General features: G+C 41.2%; 1 protein-coding gene across 7 annotated transcripts; it reads left to right on the forward strand.

Moving 5' to 3' along the window:
- The first annotated feature begins 175 nt into the window (after positions 1–175).
- Positions 176–13,522, forward strand: LOC122865400 (PH and SEC7 domain-containing protein 4). Of its 7 annotated transcripts, none has more exons than XM_044173770.1 (19): positions 176–314; positions 1,244–1,404; positions 1,570–1,632; positions 2,936–3,062; positions 3,444–4,136; positions 4,506–4,587; positions 4,774–5,113; positions 5,252–6,292; positions 7,962–8,042; positions 8,156–8,268; positions 8,384–8,442; positions 8,550–8,639; positions 8,778–8,821; positions 8,938–9,110; positions 10,017–10,087; positions 10,244–10,389; positions 10,519–10,663; positions 12,041–12,187; positions 12,276–13,522. In XM_044173770.1, exons 5-19 carry the CDS (start codon positions 3,636–3,638, stop codon positions 12,561–12,563), a joined length of 3,321 nt encoding a protein of 1,106 aa, XP_044029705.1. In that variant the 5' UTR covers positions 176–314; positions 1,244–1,404; positions 1,570–1,632; positions 2,936–3,062; positions 3,444–3,635; the 3' UTR covers positions 12,564–13,522. The 7 variants fall into 7 exon arrangements, with proteins under 7 accessions (XP_044029705.1, XP_044029704.1, XP_044029711.1 ...); XM_044173769.1 differs by having other exon boundaries at positions 1,244–1,345; XM_044173776.1 differs by having other exon boundaries at positions 1,244–1,345; positions 2,996–3,062.
- Positions 13,523–20,530: the final 7,008 nt, after the last annotated feature.

Here is a 20,530-nt window from a genome sequence, read left to right on the forward strand (position 1 = left end):
CTGCCGTGTGCGGAACAAACAAAGCAGAGACTGTCGCGTGAAAATGACGGCGAGGAGAAGCTGGTTTTGTTTTGCTAACATCGGTAGCGCCCCTGTTGGTTTGGAGTGGAATCGTTGAATTAGCCGGGGCCCCAGCAAACGTTACTGTGATACTGTTTACACAAATAACCACGGTGATAAATAGTGTTTAAATAACAACAAGAAGAGCTGCAAAACCATAGCAGCACTACTAGATCACTACTAACTACTAGCTAATACTAATGGTACCACTAACTACTAATAAACAGCTGCAAGGATTCTCACATAAATGCTAGGTAATGATAATATTTTAATACCAACGGTAATCTTAATGCTAATCATGCTAATGATGCTGCTTACAATGTTTACGCTACTTAGGTTACGTCAGGGGTAAAGCTAATAACGCTAATGCTAATCACGTAAAAAACGTTGATAATAATGAATAACAACGTTACATAATATTAACTTAACTAGGTTAAATAGCTAGGCTAGCTAGGCTTCCTCTACTGTCTAATGTGCTAGTTAGTATGCTAAAACTTAGCTAACTGCAACAAAGTTAACAAGAGTTGAGAGTGCTAATAAGTGCTAACTAGCTAACGATGCTGATGATACTCATGCTGCTGAGTGGCAACAAAGAGGAAGAAAAGGCACATTGTGATTGGCAGATGGCTCAAGAGCTTAGAGCTAGCTATTATGCAAACACTATCAGCAATGCAAATAGTAATACTAAAACTATTTCTAAAGTGGTTACATCAATTAAATTAAGGCAAATGTGTTACTCAAAAAATAGTTTAAAGCAAATAATATAAAATAGTAGGAAAAAGTCTATTTAAAGAAGTATGCAGTCTATGTAGTTTTGTTCTCATAGGTAAGCTTCTAAAAACTCATATCTGTGTTAAAAATGCTTTTCTGTGTAAACTAATAGAAAGAGGCACAGCTAATTCCAGTGCAGCTGATGACTTGTGCAGATTGCATCTGGTACCTTCTGGTTTTACCACATCATTCCTAGTGTCATTTGCAGGAATAAAGCTGAGCCACTCCCCTTACCTGACCTGTATGTGTGTGCTTGCATGCCTTCAGGGTTAGTGGGCGTGGGCCAAGTCCTCTCAGGTGTCTCTGAGGTCTTGAGTTGCATATCACAAAGTGCCTTTTCTTCCTCTTTGTTGCCACCTAGCAGCTTTCTCCTTCTATCCGTCCTCTAAATTCTCCTCTTTTTTCCCCCTAGCAGGACAGAGGGAGACGGAAGTGTGATCTTGATCTATCCAAAATGGACAGGAAACACGAAGAAGAAGGAGGAGAACCCGGTCCAGACTAGGACTTGTGACTTGTATGCATCTTTATGCAACACCACACGCTAAAACTCTGCTCGGCTTAAAGAGAGCGGATGTGAGGCTTGTTTGTTGTGCGCAGCAGGTTCAGACATAGTCAACGGAGGGTTATTTGTATGCTTGTGTGCATGTGTGTGTGGGTGAATATGTCTGTGAAGGCACAGCTCTTTGACAGCGGTATAAGCCCAGTATAACACAGTGGTGTGTCTTTCCCTCCCACAAGACTTGACTTCAAACCTCACAAGCCGGCTGATCATATGATGTTGCTTTAAACATCCTGGAAGGGGTAAGTCATGCTTCACAGTCGAAAATATTCCTCCTAATGAGATTTTTTTAGTTATTTGAGGTTTAAAAATGTTCAAATTTATCTTGGTGCCAGGTTCACTGGTGGTAATGAATGACTACTAGGCAGTGTTTATCCTTTTTAGACAAATTCTATTATTATACATACACATATTTATAAGTCATTACACAACTTTCATTTCACCCAGTGTGGCTGTGTTCCTCTTTTTATTTTATCCTCTGTGGTGTTTTTTTTTTTTAAGTATTTGTACTTCTCCTTTAATATTGTGTTAACCATTCTCTCTAAACTGTGACATGCTGTATAGACTTTCTATGGACTGTAAGCAACTTCTGCTGGTATTTTCCACTTAGGGCAGACTGCAATTTGTCTGAGAAATATTACGTTTGGCTGAAAGTTGTTGAGGGTGAAAAAGTGTTTCTTTCTGTCATCTGAGCATTTCTTTTTTATCATCAACAATGATGCCAAAGCTAACATCACACACAGAGGATTAACTGTGTTATCATGTGAAACACTCAATATTTTTTTTCAAAGAGCAGCAAGATTGTAATCAGTACTGTATAATATTAGAGAGATCCAAATAATTTTGAGCTTCAGTTTATTAAACTGTCAGATTCTTACTTACAAACCTCAAGAGAGACAATACTGCTTTTAAAAATGTTGATTTAAGTTTTAATATCTCAACATTTTTAGTTTCAAAACACAGTGCGATTAATTTACAGATGATCCTCTTTGTTAATCTTCGTTAACTCTCGTACATGTACTGTGGCACTTGTTGCACCCTGACAGGAACTAAGAAGTGAGCACCCACACAGGAAATGTGGTCAAGATCTGTCCCGGATGTTGGTTGCATGACGTGAATAGAATAATGAGTTAGACAGAGAAGTATAGAAAAAATAAAGTGTGACAGAGAAAGGGAGAAATAAATGAAGGTGAGAAAAAGTACGCTGAAAATAAAAAGATATGAGGTGTGATATTTTAACATCCCTAATACAAACATGGATGATATTTTGTTGTTGACGTTCTGTTTCTGGCCTTGGTGTTGTTGAGAGAGATGCCCTTGGTTTGTTTTGACAACACGCAGTTCAAATTTGAACTCTTTCACGGTTTTATCCTTTTCCCAGAGTCACAGTGCAGTGTGGTGATAAAAAAAGGACGCAGACTGTTAAACTGCTCACCAGAAACAACCCCTGAACCCCACCCTCTGCCTCTCTCTTACTCTGCACCGTACTCCTCTATCTTGCTTTCTCTGTTGCTCACTTGCTGATTTTTCTGTGCCTGTGGTCAGGAAGTACAAACGTGCTTTTGTGACATTTCACTCAAAGTTTATTGCACTGCACATCTGCAGTGCCGCACCAAGAAGCTTAACAAAATGGACAGCGCAGGCTAAAAAAACTTCTCCAGACTGGAGAGTGGTGAGTGTGGCATATTTTTGTGGTATCAGGGCTATAAATGATTTTATTTCAGTTTTGTTTTTGCTTGGAGTGTTATGTGTAATTTAAAATGATGTCCACAGTGGTTTTAACTTGACTCTTTCTCACAGATGAATAGAAAATAATATAGAGCCACTGTAAAGACATCACTATTATTGAGTCTTATGAATGGCTTTTTTGTCATCAGCTAATCAGATGTTCCTCCTGGAGGTTCCCCAAAAAGTTTTTTTTTAACGTGGCATTCAAATAGTTCATGAAGAATCAGTTTAACAAAATTGGAGGGAGGAATTTCTCATGTTGCTTCAGACAGGGGTGTGGTAAAATTATTTTTGAACATTAATGGGTTTTTTTCTCTTGTCACAGATCTGTGAATGGCGCCATTGGAGGTTGTAACATGCTTCAGGATTTCCCGTTTATGGGATCTTATGAAATGATCGTCTTTCATGCAGCAGAGGAGGACATTTTGTAGCCAGACAACGTTTACAGCTACAACAACTTTTACCAAAACCCACAAACTAACCCAACAAACCCCCAAAACGGAACTAACAGAGATACATGCTAATGGAGGAGGAAAGCGTGTGTTCCTCTCTGCCAGATATTACAGATTCAGTCCTTCAGCAGCCTCAACCAGACTCATGGACCTCTATAGACCACCAGTACATCAATGGAGAACAGCAGGCCATTGTGTGGGGTGAGACAGAGGTACACACAAACCAGGCACATGGGACAGATCAAGTCAATCTCTCTGAGGAGGCAGAACAGTGGGAGCAACTAATATGGCCGATGACCTGTACCAGTGCTCAGCTTTCTGTCGCCACAGTGCAGTGGGACATGCCTGATCCCTCTGCAGGGATGTCTTCACTCATGACTGACAGCAGCTCGTCCTATGAGCTAGACTCTGGTGGCGTGATGAGTCTAGACACCACTTCCCCGTCACTTCACCAATGTCAAGTCGTTAATGCTGAGCTTTTCACACGGGGGGACAGAGAGGAAGAAGATGGGTTTAACTCACGGTTTCTGAACTCAAATCTAGAGTGGAATGGAAGTGGCTCTGAGGTATGTACTGTATGGGAGGAGATACAAAAGGAGGTGTGATGTTGTCATGCAGCTATTATTTAGAATTTTGTCTATTTCTCTGCATTTTCTGTGTGCATATACACTTTCAGATACAGTTTCCTGTGTCATTAACCCTTCCTCCACTGAGCGTTGACTCGACTTTAGCCTCACCATCTCAGTCTTTATCTCTTTAGAGACACGTGTTTGGGTTACTGCAGTAGGCTGAGCAGAAGTGGGAGGACTAGAGTAGACATAATGTTGGTCAGATGAGGCTCACAGTGCAGCTTCTTACACATGAACCCACTGGCAATCACAAGCTTTCTCGCACAACTCCTGTTCATGAGCGATGGCCTGTGTTGCAATTTCCAGCCATGTGATGCTGCAGATGTGCAAGAGCCGACAACACAGGAAAAGGAAGACTCAACACATGAGCTGTTAGACAGTAATAACGGTACGTATTACTCAGAGCGACATCTTAATTAGGTGTAAAATAGCAATTTTTTCCCCATTTGTTGCTCAGTTTGAGAATACAAAGAGTTTGTGTAATGCTTGTGGCCTGCTCATTTTTTTATTAGAAATGAGTTCTGGTTTAACTGCAAAACTGTGAAGTTCACCTTCGTTTAAAAAAATCTTCCAGAAATCCCACTGAGGACAGTATCAGAAGAAGACGAGGGACACTCAGCAGCTTCAGATTCTGTTGAAACTGTGGACTTAATCGACACTCTTGAAGAGATTGAAGGCTCAGAAGATGAGGTGGACAGTTTTGTAGATTTAAACCCAGAAGAGGAACAGGAGGAGCCCGGTGTTCTGCTGACTGGACAGGGAGACTCAGAGGAAGAGCAAACTTCAGTGAATGGTGTTGAGACTGAAGAAGAGAACGAGGAGGGAGACGAGGTAGAAGAGGAGCAGATTATGACAAATGAGTCTTGTACTGAAGAATGTGAAGAGGCAAAAACTGTCAGTTGCTTGTGTGATGGGTGAGTATCATGGACTTCACTTAAGAAAGGGGAACAGGAAGTGTGTATTAACAGTAAAAGCTTCCATTATACTTATGATGTCACAGTTTTATGTACTATTATATTAACTTTGTTGCATATTTTATTTGCACTTGGTAGGGAGATTCCTGCTGAGCCACTACAAACGTACGACACTGGACCAAGTATAAACCCAGATAAGCTAACTGATCTGCAACAATCAGAGCTTTCGGAGGAAAGGCGGTGCTCAGGGACTGAAGAGGACACAGAGATGCTAGAACGGTTACATGAAGATCCCACAGGACAGACTAAAGAGCCAGAAATGTGCGAAGATGTAGATCAGAACATGGACCCTGAACAGTCAGTGGCCGGGGACAACGACGAAGAACCATCGCTACAGCCGGCAGATAACGCAGAGAGGATAGAAGACTCAGAAGAGATACTAGAGCTGAGTGAAACATTGGAGGAGACATGTTGCTTAGAGCATCAAGATTGTGACCAAACGACTTCACAGGACGCAGAGCCTGGATGCTCTGAGTCCGAGCAGCTCGAGATGACCGAAGAGTCGCAGCAGATCCAACCAGAGGTGTCACATCAAGCAGAGGAGCGACACTCTGAAGACCAGTTAGGACAGTCGCAACATCTGGAGCAGTCAGACCAGATGGAATTGATAGAAGAGTCAACCCAACCCGAAAATGCAGACCTGCCAGAGGAGTCCCCTCAGTTAGAGCAGACAGTTTGTGTTGAAGCTGAAGACCCTCAAGTGGCAGAGCAGCAAGAACAGACGGAGCCATCAGAGCAGAATGAGCAGCCACTGCAAACGGCCGACTCGCCTCAGCCAACGCTCTCCGAGCAGATCGTGCGACCGGAGAAGACGGATGAGCCCGAAATAGCAGAGCAGCTGTCTGCTGAGACTGAGATCACACAGCAGACAGCTGAGGCCGAGTTAAATCAGGTGGACAAACAGGCTGAGACATATCAGGCTGAAGAAGTAGGAGGTAGTGAGGATGGGTCTGTACAAACAGTTGTTGCAAATGGAGAGCAACCCAAACCTCCTGAGACAGCAGTGCTTCACATGAATGGAGGTGAGGTGGACAGAGAGATGGCCTGCCGCCTCGCTGAGCGGTTGTATAAGTTGGATGGGATCCAACGTGTGGACGTGGTGAAGCACTTAGACAAAGAGTAAGCACGTATTATATATATTTTTTAATTTATATTAAATTTTTATCTTCCTTTCTTGTGTTTTGAGCACTGCAGCTAAACCCAGAACTGGTCAGGGGAGCTCCCAGGTGCAGATGTGTGTAATTTGAAATGTCAAGCGTTTCATCACTGAAAAACGTGCAGTTGTAGAGGTGGCTATGGATACTGTATACTGATATAACGGCAATTAATTAATTACATTTTTATTATTGTGCATGCATACAACGTACAAGACACCATAAATTCAAATAAGCCAGGACCAGAGTGCTGCGTATACGTTTTCAGACAATAACAAAAAGTCCAAAAATAGAGAACCAACTTAGACAACTTTCACAATAAAATCTTCAGGCTTTCATTGCCTACAACAAAATTCATAAATCACTGACAAAAACATTTACTATATGGTACTTCAGGTGGAAATAGTCCACCTTGCCTTCTTCTCCCGGCTTTTGAAAACAAAGTTAGCAAACGTAAATGCATCAAAATGAAACAACCTTTCCAATTCACCCAAATCATACAGCTCACACACCTTGTTTTCCTCCTGAATATTTTTTAATCTGCCAAGCTCAATAACCAGAGTAATAATACCAGCTCTCAACTGTGCAACGAGATATACATGTGTATATATATGAGATATACGTAAACTGTATGTCTTTAATGTTGGATTTGACAAGACATGTATACAGCATATCCTCAAAGATTGAGTGAAGCCCATAGAGAACTGTGCGATTTATTCCACATAAACACCTTATTCTATCTGCTGCCATGTAACATTAGGGGCACTCAGCAGATTGTACACATTAATATCAGTTTACTTGTCATAATGAGGGCTGCTCAGCCTGTTAAAAACAGTGTAATATCTTCTGTGGTTTTGGAGGAGCTTTCGAAAGTCTGGGAAAATAACCCTGGTAATGTCATCAGGGTTATCTCGGCTACCAATCAATAACAGAAAGTCTGTGTTACAAACTGGGGGTGTAAAGGTTAAAAGACTTTGGCATTTACCAGAGATGGAGAGTTTAACGAAAGATGTGATTCAGTTGCATGATGGGAAGTGTAGGATCCAGTATTTTTTTGATCCATACTAGGAACTAAAAATCAGGATATTTTAACATCTGCTGCCTGATTTTGTTTTTCTAATCTGTCTGTTGCAAGTCCCCCAACTTTATGGAAGTGCAATACTGCCTTTCTGGAATACCCCTTTAATGAGTGACTTAACACCATGTTGAAAAGCAGTGTTTCACTGCGTCTCTGGTTGCACATGTCATCTGGAGTTTTGGTTATGGTCATCATAATATTTAGATTTAGCTAAAATATAATCCTTTCCTGGTCACAGGTCATATTACAGTTAATTAATACAATTTTCTGGTCTTTTTTGACAGTTTGAGTTGAGTGAAATGAACATGGCCATCATATTCAAGAAACCACATGATCTTTTTTTTTATCTAGACCATGTCATCCTCCTTTGCCTCCAGTTTAGATTAAAGCACCAATAATCATCCCCAAACTATAGCCCCATCATTAATATCAAGAAAATTGATTTTCTTTCTATACTGATCCAGCAAAACTTCTTAAGATTAATATAAAATGGATTATATGGTTTAAGAAATAAAGTGATAACTCTTGATACAGAACGTATTTTTTCTCTGTTTAGTAATGACTTCAGTCATGCTGTCGGGGAGGAATACCTGAGATTCTTTGACTTCACCGGACAAACTCTCGATCATGCCCTGAGGTGAGAATTACCGAGGCGGAGCTTGGATTGCATGCATTGACATCTCTCACATAACACACTCATAAAACATCTTGTAATCTTTTTTATTTCCTTTCGATTTCTCTGCCTCTCAGATCTTTCCTGAAAGTGGTGGTACTGATAGGAGAGACCCAGGAGAGAGAGCGCGTGCTGCAGCATTTCGCCTGCCGCTTCCATCAGTGCAACCCCGACTCCTTCTCCTCTTCAGGTGAGCCTCCGTCATGGTTTATGTGATATTTTTTTTGTTTTCTGTCTGAAGATACAGCAGCGAGCACTCATGTGTGACAGATGGATGTGTCATTTCCCTTTTTTTATGTCCTCAGGGTCAGTGTTGGCTCTTACATGCGCTTTGATGCTTCTCAACACTGATTTGCATGGACAGGTGGGAAACATTTATGACTGAAAAAGTTTTGTTTTGACATGGCACTGTGTTATCAGACGATCTCTGTGAGGTATTTAGTCAATCACATGTTTTGTGTGTGTTAACAGAACGTAGGGAAATCCATGTCCTCTTCTAAGTTTGTGTCCAACCTGGATGGGATGAATGAAGAGGGCAACTTCAGCAAGGATCTCTTGAAAGTAATACTGTCACTGATTTTGTTTTTTACAGAAAGTCAAATCCTTGTTGGTGAAAATTATTGAAACTTTTTTTTTGGGGACTTGTAATAGACAGATTAAATAGTTTTTTTAATTTTTTCCTCTCCATCTGCATTGCAGAGTCTTTACAACTCCATAAAGAGTGAACCGCTGGAGTGGGCTATGTAAGTGGACTGATATAGATACTGAACATCTTCTGTTCTTCCTCACTGATTGTTCCTCGATCATATCCGTCACATATATAATCTCACACATGAGAATCTGTCTTTGCATGTTAAAGTGATGAGGAGGAATTAAAGAGCTCTGTGTTGGTGGATGAAGATGCAGCAGACGATGCACCACTGCGTTCAAAAGCCAACCCCTTCCAGGACGTTCCTCATGACAAAACGGCCTCTGTGGTCAAAGAGGGATTCCTCCAGAGAAAACTCCATGCTGACATTGACGGCAAACGCAGTGAGTGAGACACAGACATAAATGGATGAACTGAGTGTCACCTACATCTGTCTAGTTTATTTTGCCTTTTGAGGAGAGTCACGGATTTAAAGGCACAATCAGTGATTTTGTTAATTTGACACTAAAGAATCAACACCAACATTAGATCCTACGGATGTCAGATGGGGTTTGGTGTTGGTGTGTTGAGCACTTTATGTAGAGGAACATAACAATAGGGTAAACTGAAATGAGGTGAACAGGGCTGTGAAAATAAGGGCAGCTGGCAACAGAAAACATAAAGAATGTATCATCTTAAAACAGATGTTACCCAAATTTTCATTTTAAAGGCAAACACTTACTTAGTTTTAGTAAGTCAATTATTTTGGAATATTAAAGATATTTCATAGACTTTTGGCCTTTTATCACGCCAAGGAAAAACTCTGACCTCATACAGGTCAAGAATGAAAATGAGAAGTGGAAGTGGTGTAGTGAGATTTAATGTTTTTTTTATTAGTTTTTATTTATATTTGATATTATTTTACATATTGGTTGATTTTATATTTGTTTAATTGATTTTATTTTTGTTTGTTTTAATTAATCACCATTCAATGTTTTAAATATATTACATTTTTTAAAAAGTACACTGAGTCTGAGCACACCACATTATCCTGTTTTTTTGGGTTAGCGCTCCTGTCAGTTAAAGAAATATGGAGATTGTATAAAATTTAAACTAAAACTATATAGCTTAGATACTTCTTGGACATGTTTATAATGCAGTAGGCAGCTTCAGCTCTACATTAATATAACAATGGATGAAACCTGCATTTTGATCATTTCTTGACTGTTTAAGTTCTCATTTGTGGCCAACAAGTGGGCTTTGATATCTGTCTAATCTTCATGTACCTGCTGAATGTTTCTGTGTGGCAGCTCCTTGGGGGAAGAGAAGCTGGAAGACTTTCTACGGAGTGCTGAAGGGAATGGTCCTTTACTTACAGAAGGTCAGAAGGTTTTTCAGCATTATCCAATAGGATTCTCTACAGTACTCAATGTCATTATTAGAATTTTGTTCCTTTACAATATATACTGATAGAATTTAGTGTCTTTTATGATTATAAGTCTGTAATTTCCCATCTTTGTGTGTGTGTGTGTGTCAGAATGATTACAGGAGGGATCAGCCGACTAATGAGGAGGTGGTGAGCGTGCACCACTCTCTGGCCGAGCAGGCAGCCGACTACACCAAGAAGCCACACGTCTTCCGCCTGCAGACGGCTGACTGGAGGGTTTTCCTCTTTCAGGCCTCGTAAGTCACAGCACACCCGGTGAGTGTGTTTGTGTGTGTGTGTGTGTGTGTGTGTGTGTGTGTGTGTGTGTGTGTGTGTGTCAAAGAGTCCACCTGTCAGCGTCAGAGCTCTCTTTGTTTTCCTCTCAGATCCAAAGTGGAGATGAATTCATGGATCAGCCGCATCAACCTGGTTTCGGCGCTTCACTCCTCGCCTCCGTTCCCCGCCGCTGTTGGCTCTCAGAGGAGGTTCTTCAGGCCGATCCTCCCCGCCTCGCAGTCTGCTCACACTCCGGTACGCACTCCTACTTCTCTTTCTTAGTGACATTAATTTCCTTATAATTACAAGTCATTCTTTTTTACAAGTTATTTTTGTCTCTGTGTTACAATGCATGTTAGTAAGATGAAAATGTCACAGGTTTGATTCCTAGGAGATTTTTGCAATCCCAACTCTACTGTCCATGTCAGAGTTGTCAGACTTTTTTTTATATATATGCCAAGCCACCACTTTATATGAACTGCTCCAGCTTCAACTCTGAAGTCACAATGCAAGAAATTACCATAATATATAGCATGTACATGTACAGCTATTTACATTAAAGGTCCAGTGTGTAACATTTAGGAGGAGCTATTCGCCGAAATTGAATAGAATATTTATAAGTAGTTTAGTGTATAATCACCTGAAAATAAGAATCGTTGTATTTTCATTACCTTAGAATAAGTCGCTTTTATCTACACAGGGAGCGGGTCCCCTTCCATGGCAGCGCCATGTTGCACCGCCATGTTTCTACAGTAGCCCAGCCCAACGGACAAACCAAACACTGTCTCTAGATAGGGCCGTTGCCGTTTTTCGCAGGTTTTGTGGCCACCATAGTTTCCCCTACACGCTTGGAAGGGGAGAGTGATGCGAGCAGTATTCAAATGGTTGCAAACTGCAATTTCACTGCTAGATGCCACTAAATCCTACACACTGGACCTTTAATTTCACAGTTGTTTCCATTTGCTTTTTCTCTCTAATATCAGGAACAACCAATAAAACCATCACATACAGTATGTATTTCTGAACAATCCCCTTTCTCCTACATAACTCGTGGCCACTGTAGCTACATGACAATTGCGGGATAATGATAAATGCTAAAACTATTGTCTGTTATAAAGCAATAGTAAGCTAAAGTTTGCTAACATAAGTTAACATTAGCCTCCATAAACTACTGGTCATACAAAACCAAATAAGCCTGTAGCAGTCAAACCCCTGAGTGTATTTAATTGAGCAAAGGTGCATTTAATTTCTCATGAATTCAAATTTTCATTTGTAATAGAAGGATTATGTTATTCCTTCTTTCAAAAGTTACATAGTTTCACTTTAAAATCAAACCGTCTGTCTTTACATGTTTTGATGATCCCTTCCTACATAATCTATAAAATTAAGAAAGAAGACGTCTCTCAAAATGAGGTTTTATTGCAACTTTGATAACAACTAATAAAGTACAGAAATGAATCACATCATACACATTTCCCATGATTCACATCTGTTCTGTAAACTGGAACGCTTCACCCCTGCAGCTGGAGGAAGACAGGGGGTAATGCTTTCCGGTCATTCTTTCTGTTTGTTCTTCAGCAGGATTTGCATGAAATTAATTTACATGAAATCTGTTCCTAACTCCCTGTGCAGGAACGTCAGCTGCAGTCTCATGCAGGAATGCTGGAGTCCTTCAAGGCAGACTTGGCGTACCTGCAGCAAAACCTACCAGAGGGCAAGAAAGCCAAAGCCAAGGAGCTGGAGGAGCATCGCGTCAGAGCAGAGTACCTGCAGCACGAGGTAATCAAAGTGCCGTGAGTGATAGTGTGTGTATACGAGTGTAAAAAGACCCATAAGCGACCCTGCGTCTCTTGTTCAAACCCTGCAGATGTGTCGCTATGAGATCTACATCCAGGTGCTGGATGCCTGGAAGAGCACGAAGAAGACAGGCGACAGCGTGTTGAGCTTCGCCGACCTAAACCTGTTTGATAAAGCTGTGTGTGCGGACTCTGTGGGGGAGGAAGAGGAGGAGGAAGGCGGGCTAAAAAAGTCCTACTCCAGCCCCTCTCTGGAGCTGGAGATAGCTGCTCCAACGGTGATCAAAGTCAGACGCAACATCTCAGAAAGACGGACTTATCGCAGAACCATCATCCCCCGATGGGTTAAAGAGGCCTGAAAGGTTTTTTACTCAGAGATAATACGACCAGTTAATGTTCCATTGAAAATGCAGATTAATAAATTTCTACTGTGAGCTGACAGGACTTCAGTCTTTATGCTTGTGGAAGCACTGAGCAGAGAAGCAGACACCAAAGTCATATGTGAAATCTTCCTCAGCAAGTTATTGTTTTGTTTTAGAGTTTTTCTGCAGTTTTATCTTGTGCACTTTTACAAAAATAAACCTCAGGGAATCCATAACCCTCAATCTCTCTCAGGACAGAGAGGGCGGGGCCCTGATTCGTTTGTTGAGTGACTCAAAATGTCTGGACCTAATTTATTTAGTTTAGTTGTGTTGACTTTGGTCTGTAGTAGTACTCAAAATTGTACAAATTTGCTCTCATTTGTTACTTTGGGCAAAAATGTGCCTTTAAAATGTAAACCACTAGAGGCTGCTGTAGTACAGCACATCTCTGAGTGAATGGAAGTTTGTTTTTTAAAGTATCCTAATTGCACTTTTATTTTTTTAATATTGTGTATGAAATGTTGATCGAGTATTCGTGATGTTGATGTCACTGTTACATTTTTTTTTTCCAAATGAAGGGTTCATTTCCAAAATGTTATTAAATGTTATTTTTTTCTCTTTTGGGGAAAAATAAAATGTTACTTGTGTTTATCATTTAGTATGGGTGAGACAGTTTATGGATGTTAACACTTTTAGTTTAAGGGCCTGTAATTCAGTTGTTGGCTCTAAATGCGACAAATAGCAATTTCAAGCATTTGCTCCACAGTTACAGGTTTTGTGAGCTGTAACTTCAGATACAAACATTTTTCTTGTTGAGTTGTAAAACTAAAAGATGCAGCAATAAGAATATCTGCTGGAGAAAAGATCACACTGTGTGCGCTTTAAGGAAGGATGCAGGAGCTTAATTTTTCAACAAAGTAAGAGAAAGAACATTAAAAATTTTCTTTTGTAACATCTACTGTTCAGTAATGTCTTTTGATCATGTTTTACATCTGTTTTTGTTGCATTTTTCACAACAAACCTAAAATCTGCTTTATTAACATCCCAACACAGTAAGAGGTTAGTGTGTGTGTGTGTTTCCATCTCTGGTTGCAGTTACATAATTGACTGTTATAGTGTTTAGCATTTTTTCTTTTCGCTTGATGAGAAAATACACATTCTAATCTCAAAATATATCTTATTTTTATGTGTGTATTTTTATTTTAATATATCGATAACAGGGCCACAGTGAGTGTTGCAGACTGATCAAACTGATAGATTAAGGCGATCCAGTGGTCTGTAAAATTGTTCATTCAAATAATAGACAACTATGATAATAATTACTTTACAGTCACTTTTTCCAAATACTGCATGTCTAAAACTGAATGATTCTCCTCACATGTCACCTCAACTACAAAAAAACAAAACAAAAGGTGGAGCTGACCTGTGTGTGTGTGTGTTCATGTTTGTGTGTGTGATCGCTCTCAGTGGCACGGGCCCCATTTTGTTCTCTTTCAGCCTGACATGTTGAGCAGCGGTCGACCTGGGGCGGTCAACAATAAGAGCAGGATGTCTGGAATCAAGCCCCCCTCCCCCCAACTCCAAACACACACACACACACTTGACAGACACACACATTCCTCACACAGGAATGTGATGTGACAATAGGAAACGCAATGAAGAGCACAGACAATACAGACAGGGACATACCGTCCTGTTTGGGTGTCTGAATCGGATCAAGGCACCGGACAAGCGGACGTTTCGTCAGAGCTGAAGTTCATCTGGTGGATTTATTGGACAGACATCAGGTGAAACTCAGGAGCCTCTGACTGATCATCTGTGGTGCTTAGTTAATGTGATAATGCGCAACTTCTTGTCCTTTGAATGGAAGCAGTCTTCATTCATTCACATGAATAACAACAGCTCATTAAGATAAAGTCAGATTCTGCAGATGAGGGTGACTGATGGGCCTCATGAGTGACAGGGGCCCCGGGGCCATCATACACCCCTTGGAGAGGCGGCCCGACATGGTGAAAGGCGACGCCATCTCGGCTAACCTACATGCTCTCGGGCCTGTGACGAAATGTTACAGCAAGAGGCGGCCATTAGCGCCTCTTGTATTGCAGATCAAATTGAAATGTTTAATCTGTGCTAAAGGTGCTTGTTTGGCGCTGGCGTCACAGAGGAGCTCTCGACCAAAAGGTCTTCTCACATGGCCTGTGGACCATGACTTCAGCGGTGGTGGTGGCCTTGTTTTGGAGTGCCATTTCTCTCCTCCTCTCCAACAACAATAATGACCGGCTGGAGCAGCAGGGGCTGCATTAGCTGCTGGGTTCAGAGGGCATCCTTCCCAAGGAGTTGGCCTGTTTTTGTTCCATCTGTGCCACTCCATTCTCGAGCTTTGTGCGACTCAGTCAGGCCTGGGTGGGTAATTAAAAAGGCAAGAGCTCAAGTTGTGATCATTAGGGGCTTGTCCAGCATGGGCTCCAATAAAAAAACCCCGCCATGTAAGGTCACTTCTGCCCCTTTTTTCCCCCGCTTTTCTCTTCCCCTTCACACACACAATGTTGCTTTGAACATTGCTCAACATCCACAATGGCTCAGAAATGCTCAGTAAATATAAGCCACAAACACCTGCAAACACTGCCAGCAAACATAAACTGTACTGTAAACACTCACATTCATCCCTGGGATTTTTTTTCTGCCCTCAATGCTCCTCCTGACGCACATTCTCCATCTGCTGCTGACGCCTCGCACGCTCTACTTGTTACTTTTTATCTCTTATCCGCACTAACACTTGATTTCTCCCACTCTGGCTATTTGAAAAACTTTTTTTTTAACCGCCTCTTGGCGTCCTCCCCCTCTTCTGTTTCTCTGTCTCCATCCTTTCGCTCTTGACTGCTGCCGTTGTGATTTTTCTTTCTCTGTCCAGGGCCCTCGAAGTCTCTCTGTGGTCCTTCCAGGGGTTTTGTTTTGCCACTCAGACTCCATTCGCCTCTTTCACTGAGACACTAACTAATAACTCTCTTCTTATTCTCTCCTGCTCTTATCCAGCACTCTCCTGTTCTTTCCAGCGCTGACTGCAGAGAGCCACAGTCAATATATTCGGTTTCCACATGAGTGTAATTTTCAGTGGGAAGTGATATTGTTTTAGTGCTGTAACTTGATTTGAAATAAATGGGAGGCACTGAAGAAAAACATCTTCCCTGCCTCTTTTCTCCCAGACTGCACTCATTAGTGTTGCTTTTCTCATGGCCAGACATTTTCGTTTTATTTGCCAATCAGACCCAAACACAAATCACCCTTTAGATTTCATCAGACCGACTCTTCATACCCCCTTTTAAAAAATGCTTTTTGTAGCAAAGGAGCCTCTCATTGAGAGAGTTAAAGCAAGTGCCTTGCTTAAGGGCATTTCAACGCATGACCTCTTTTTGCCCTCTCCTCTTCCACACACACTCCTGCCTCTTACAACACTCCTCGGGCACAAACTCAGTAGCTTTTAAGATTCAGGACAAACATAGCGGACGGGATCAATGCAACGTATAGAGCGAAGCAAGAATGTCTGTGAACTAATCTCCTCCATCTTATCTCGTTTCATCTTTCAGCTCACACAGGTTTTTACTATAGTACTCAATCCAAATCTATTAATATTTGCATCTATTCTTTCTCTGATTGATTCTCTTTAATCTAAAGTGCAATTCAAGGATAAAACAGCATTATGGAGATGTGTATGTGATGTTGAATGAGCTATTTGTCAATTGTGTGTTTGACTCCCCTGGCCTCACAGGTCAACCCTCTCCCTCAGGGCAGTACCTGATACCTGGCAGATTTTATCCACCTTGGTGTGTGCGTAGTGTTGAATGTGTGTGTGTGTGCTGTGTGTGCTTTGAAAGGTGCGTTTTTCTTGATGTCTTCCAGTCAATAGTAGCTTCCTGCCTTCAGGGCCTATGTTTTGTTTAATAGGCTGGTCAGACACAGGGCACCTGTGTTTCCTCCCTCCGCCTGTTCCTGCATAGAAACACCCTCTGTTTGACTGGCACATTTGTTCCAGGTGCATTGTGGTTAAAGGTGGAGGAGATGAGATAGCTTCTTGAAATATGATGAAGGTGTTGTCATTTGAAGTCCGCTCAGGTGGTCTGAGGCCTTCTATTTCTTTTATGCCAACATTTGGATGGCAATGTCGGTCGATCCACTACTTTGGTCCGGACTGAAATATCTCAACATTTACTGGATGGATTGGCACAAAATTTTGTACAGACATTCGTGGTTCCCAGAGGATGAATCCTAATGACTTTGGTGATCCTGTGACTTTTCCTCTAGCACCGCCATGAGGTTGACACTTTTAGTGAAATGTCTTGACAGCTATCGGATGTTCAGCTAGAAGGTTCATTTTTGATCTCGGAAACAAAACAAAACAAATGATCATCACGAGGTTGATGCACCAACTTATTTACCAGTGTTTTCAACCGCATCTCATGGCTTTCCAAGATTTTCCGCAGAGGAATATTATGTGATGTGGATGAAAGCTGGAAAGTTGGACCTTGTGTTGAGAATTTATTTTGGTTAGACTATTTTAGATTGCCAAGAAACTTGGTACAGATAATCATGTCCCCCTGAGGATACCAGCTTTGGTGATCCCTTAACTTTTTATCTAGTGCCATCATGGGTTCAAAATTGTGTCCAATACTTTGTTGTTGTTTGTTTAATTAATGAATACCTGCAAAACTAATGACATTCCCTTCAGCCCCAACTGTACTTTGTGTTTCTGGCTTTTCGTATGTACATGGCTCTACATAAGAAAAGTAGTTGTGTGAAGACATCCTGCCTACTTTCTCATGTCCACACACCTGGCCAATCGCGGAGTAAAGTGGCCTTGATTGTCCGATTGATGATTTCGGAAAGTTACAAAAAGTGGCAGACGCAGCTCCCACTATTCCAACGTTAGAAAGGTTTCAGACACTGTTCCACGATCTGGCAAGTACTGAAGCATACTAAACCCTCTAGTCTTGCTATAAGTGTGTGAAGCCAAAGGAGAATGAGAAGTTGGTATAAACACTGAAGGCAAAGTCGACATCAGAATCTCACACTGTGAAAGGGCTGCAAAATATTTGGGAGTCAAAGAAAAGGTTTGATGTAAAAAGACGACAAAAGGTTCAGAATTATCAGCCAGGCTTTGTCCAAAACAATTAACCAACAAGGTGATGGGGTCACTCACACAATCTGGGTTTTCTCGAGGGCCACAAAGAAGCCTGAACTGGGTGAGGCCGACATAGCAGCGCTGCCATTCACAGTTTAAAACAACAGCGTGTTCTGCTGCTCATTTGGACGGGCAAGTTCTGTCAGCCTACATAATACGTATTTGCCTGGCTGAATTGGTTGGCCAGTGTCTCTGGCCCAGAGATAAGTGGAGAACTTTCCAGATGACTGGCGCAGGACAACCCCGACCCGTCTTCCCACTGATTGCCACACACTCCTCTTCTGCCTTTTTGGCAGCAATTTCTCCAGAGGCCCCTATTCTGTCTTTGAGTTTGTCCCCATAATGGTAATGGGACACATGCCATCTCCTCCACACACACACACACACACACACACATAGATAAACATTCTTGCTCTGTCTCTCCATCACACACACACACACACACACACACACACACACACACACACACACACACACACACGGACACAGTGTTAGTATGGCTCTGTGTTAAATGTAGTAAGTCCCAGTCGCCCCGTCCTGCCAGCTTTGTCTGCCCTCAGCTGTTCCGGCCCGGTGCCTGTATTGTGCTGCCGGGCTCATTACCAGAAGCACTGTGGCCCGAAACCTCCTCGCTAATAGGCCCAGAGAGAGACAGAGAGGAGTTATTTCTACTGTGGCTTGTGTGTAGCAGTATAATGTTTAGTTTTTTACTCTATTGGCAGTGAGACTGTTAATGTTTAACGTTTGCTGCTGTTATTTCTCTGGCCGGCCATCAGCTGGCAGAGGAATTTGAAATTGGGTTCAGGGAAAAGGTTTGCCTCGTCCCTTTGAAGCATGTTGACTCGAAAGCTCCTCTGTATGTATGAGTGTATATGTATGTGTGTATGCTTCTGCATGCCTGAGCAGGGAACTAGAAAGAATAAGTGTCCAGTCAGTTGATGGGCTGTCTGGAGTGGGCCAGGCCACTTGGACAACAATGGGATGAAGTGCAGCTATTGTTTAAAGTTTACAGGGCGGTACGTGGTGTGTACAGTAGTGCGGCTGCAGGACAGGGATACAAAGAGAGGGGTGTAAAGAGGTGAGTCAGAAAAATGGTGAAATATGAGGAGAGTGAAGGCTTGGAGAGTCAGAGAGAAAGAGAAGTGCATACTGTAAACAGAAAGACATCAGGGCTGATTTTCATCAGCAGACAGATAACGCTCTGACTGAATTGATATTGAGAACTTTAAGTGATTGTCTCAGAAGTCAGACAAAAGCCTTCATACAGTCTGATTCAAGAGTTGTGTAATTAGGTTTGAGGGTTTCTTTAATGGTGAATTAGGCCATGAACCGCACAGAAGTTTGTGAACTGAAAATGACTGCAGAGGTTGCAGTGGTCTAATGAGACTAAACAGCAGCCTCCACAAAAGAGGGTAAATCCCAGCACTGAAACTGAAGCAAGTTCAAGCATACATTTGTTTTCCAAACTGCTAGAAGTGTCTAGATATAGACTAATTTTAAAAGGTACAAAAACAAAACCCACAAACCAAAAATGTGTGAGTTTTTTAGCAGGTCCAAAATGGATACCCAATAAGTAAACAAAAGCAAAACATAACCAAAAACAAACATAAGGAAAAAGAATACTTGACTAAATAAACAAATATTTGGTCATAAACAAATTGTGAAACATTGGTATATTTTTACCTTTATACATTTTATATAATTTAAACTTGAGTATATATAGGCCTACAGTATATTACATTTAGTATAAAGTGTTATTTTATACTGGGTTATTATCAATTCATCACATATCTACAATTTCATGACAACTGTGCAACTCTGTCAGCTGAGGAAGAATGTGTGCTGTGATCGAAAGCTCCAGAACGGCTACAGAATGGACTTTGTGGTGAGATTGTTTGTCCACTATATTCATATTATATGAAACCACGTGTTTACTAATGAACGAATTTACAGTGAAATATATAGGCTATAGGCTACATAGCTATATATATCTATATATATATATATATATATATATATTTAGGCAGAGGTTTTGGGTTTGTTTTCTCTCCCTGCACATTAACTCTCATCGTTATTTTCACGTAATTTGTTTCATTTTAACTATAAAATAAATCAAAGTCTAAACTCACATCTGATAATACGCTGCATCGTTTCTGCATTACTCACGGGTATCACTATAATAGTTACAACATGTGCAATGTACTGTCTGCGCGCGCGCCTGAACACCCAATTTCACGTGCTGCAGGTCTCGGTCCTGGAGCGCGCGGCCTCCCTCTCCATCATCCTCGCGCCGGCACCAGGTGGGCCGCGGCACCGCCGAACCGTGGCATCGTTAACGCGCTGCAATTATGAGGCCGCAAAGAGGGACGAAATAATTGCAAATAAAACTACATGATGCAGAAAAAAAAAAAAAAGAAATTAAACAGATGCGCGTGTTTTCAGGATCATTGCTTTCGTCCTTTTAAAATGCTGAGCGTTGCACAAAAATATGCAACATTTCAGCATATTCAGCTGACTTTTAGCTGTAAGTACTAGGCTTTTACTACAAATAATTATAATAATAATAATCAACATAATTATAATTATATTAATAAAGAGCATCATAGAAAATAAACTTCAGCACACTAAACGACTTTAAACACTCATTAACATATCAAAATATTAATTAGTATTAGTAACTCTACACCTTTACAAAGAATTATTTACAGAATACATTTTTTGTTTATTGTCAGCTTATAGTTTGTAAAATCAGAACCACCCTTTAAAAAGACAACAGTAAAAACAGCAG

The sequence above is a fragment of the Siniperca chuatsi genome, linkage group LG18 (genome assembly GCF_020085105.1).
Source record: "Siniperca chuatsi isolate FFG_IHB_CAS linkage group LG18, ASM2008510v1, whole genome shotgun sequence".
NCBI classification, from domain to species: domain Eukaryota; kingdom Metazoa; phylum Chordata; class Actinopteri; order Centrarchiformes; family Sinipercidae; genus Siniperca; species Siniperca chuatsi.

Coding starts and splice junctions, on each gene's coding strand:
- LOC122865400 (XM_044173770.1), top strand. CDS start 3,636: ATGCTAATGGAGGAGGAAAGCGTGTGTTCCTCTCTGCCAGATATTACA. Junction 8,269..8,383: donor CGACTCCTTCTCCTCTTCAG/GTGAGCCTCCGT, acceptor TTATGTCCTCAG/GGTCAGTGTTGGCTCTTACA. Junction 10,390..10,518: donor GTTTTCCTCTTTCAGGCCTC/GTAAGTCACAGC, acceptor TTTTCCTCTCAG/ATCCAAAGTGGAGATGAATT.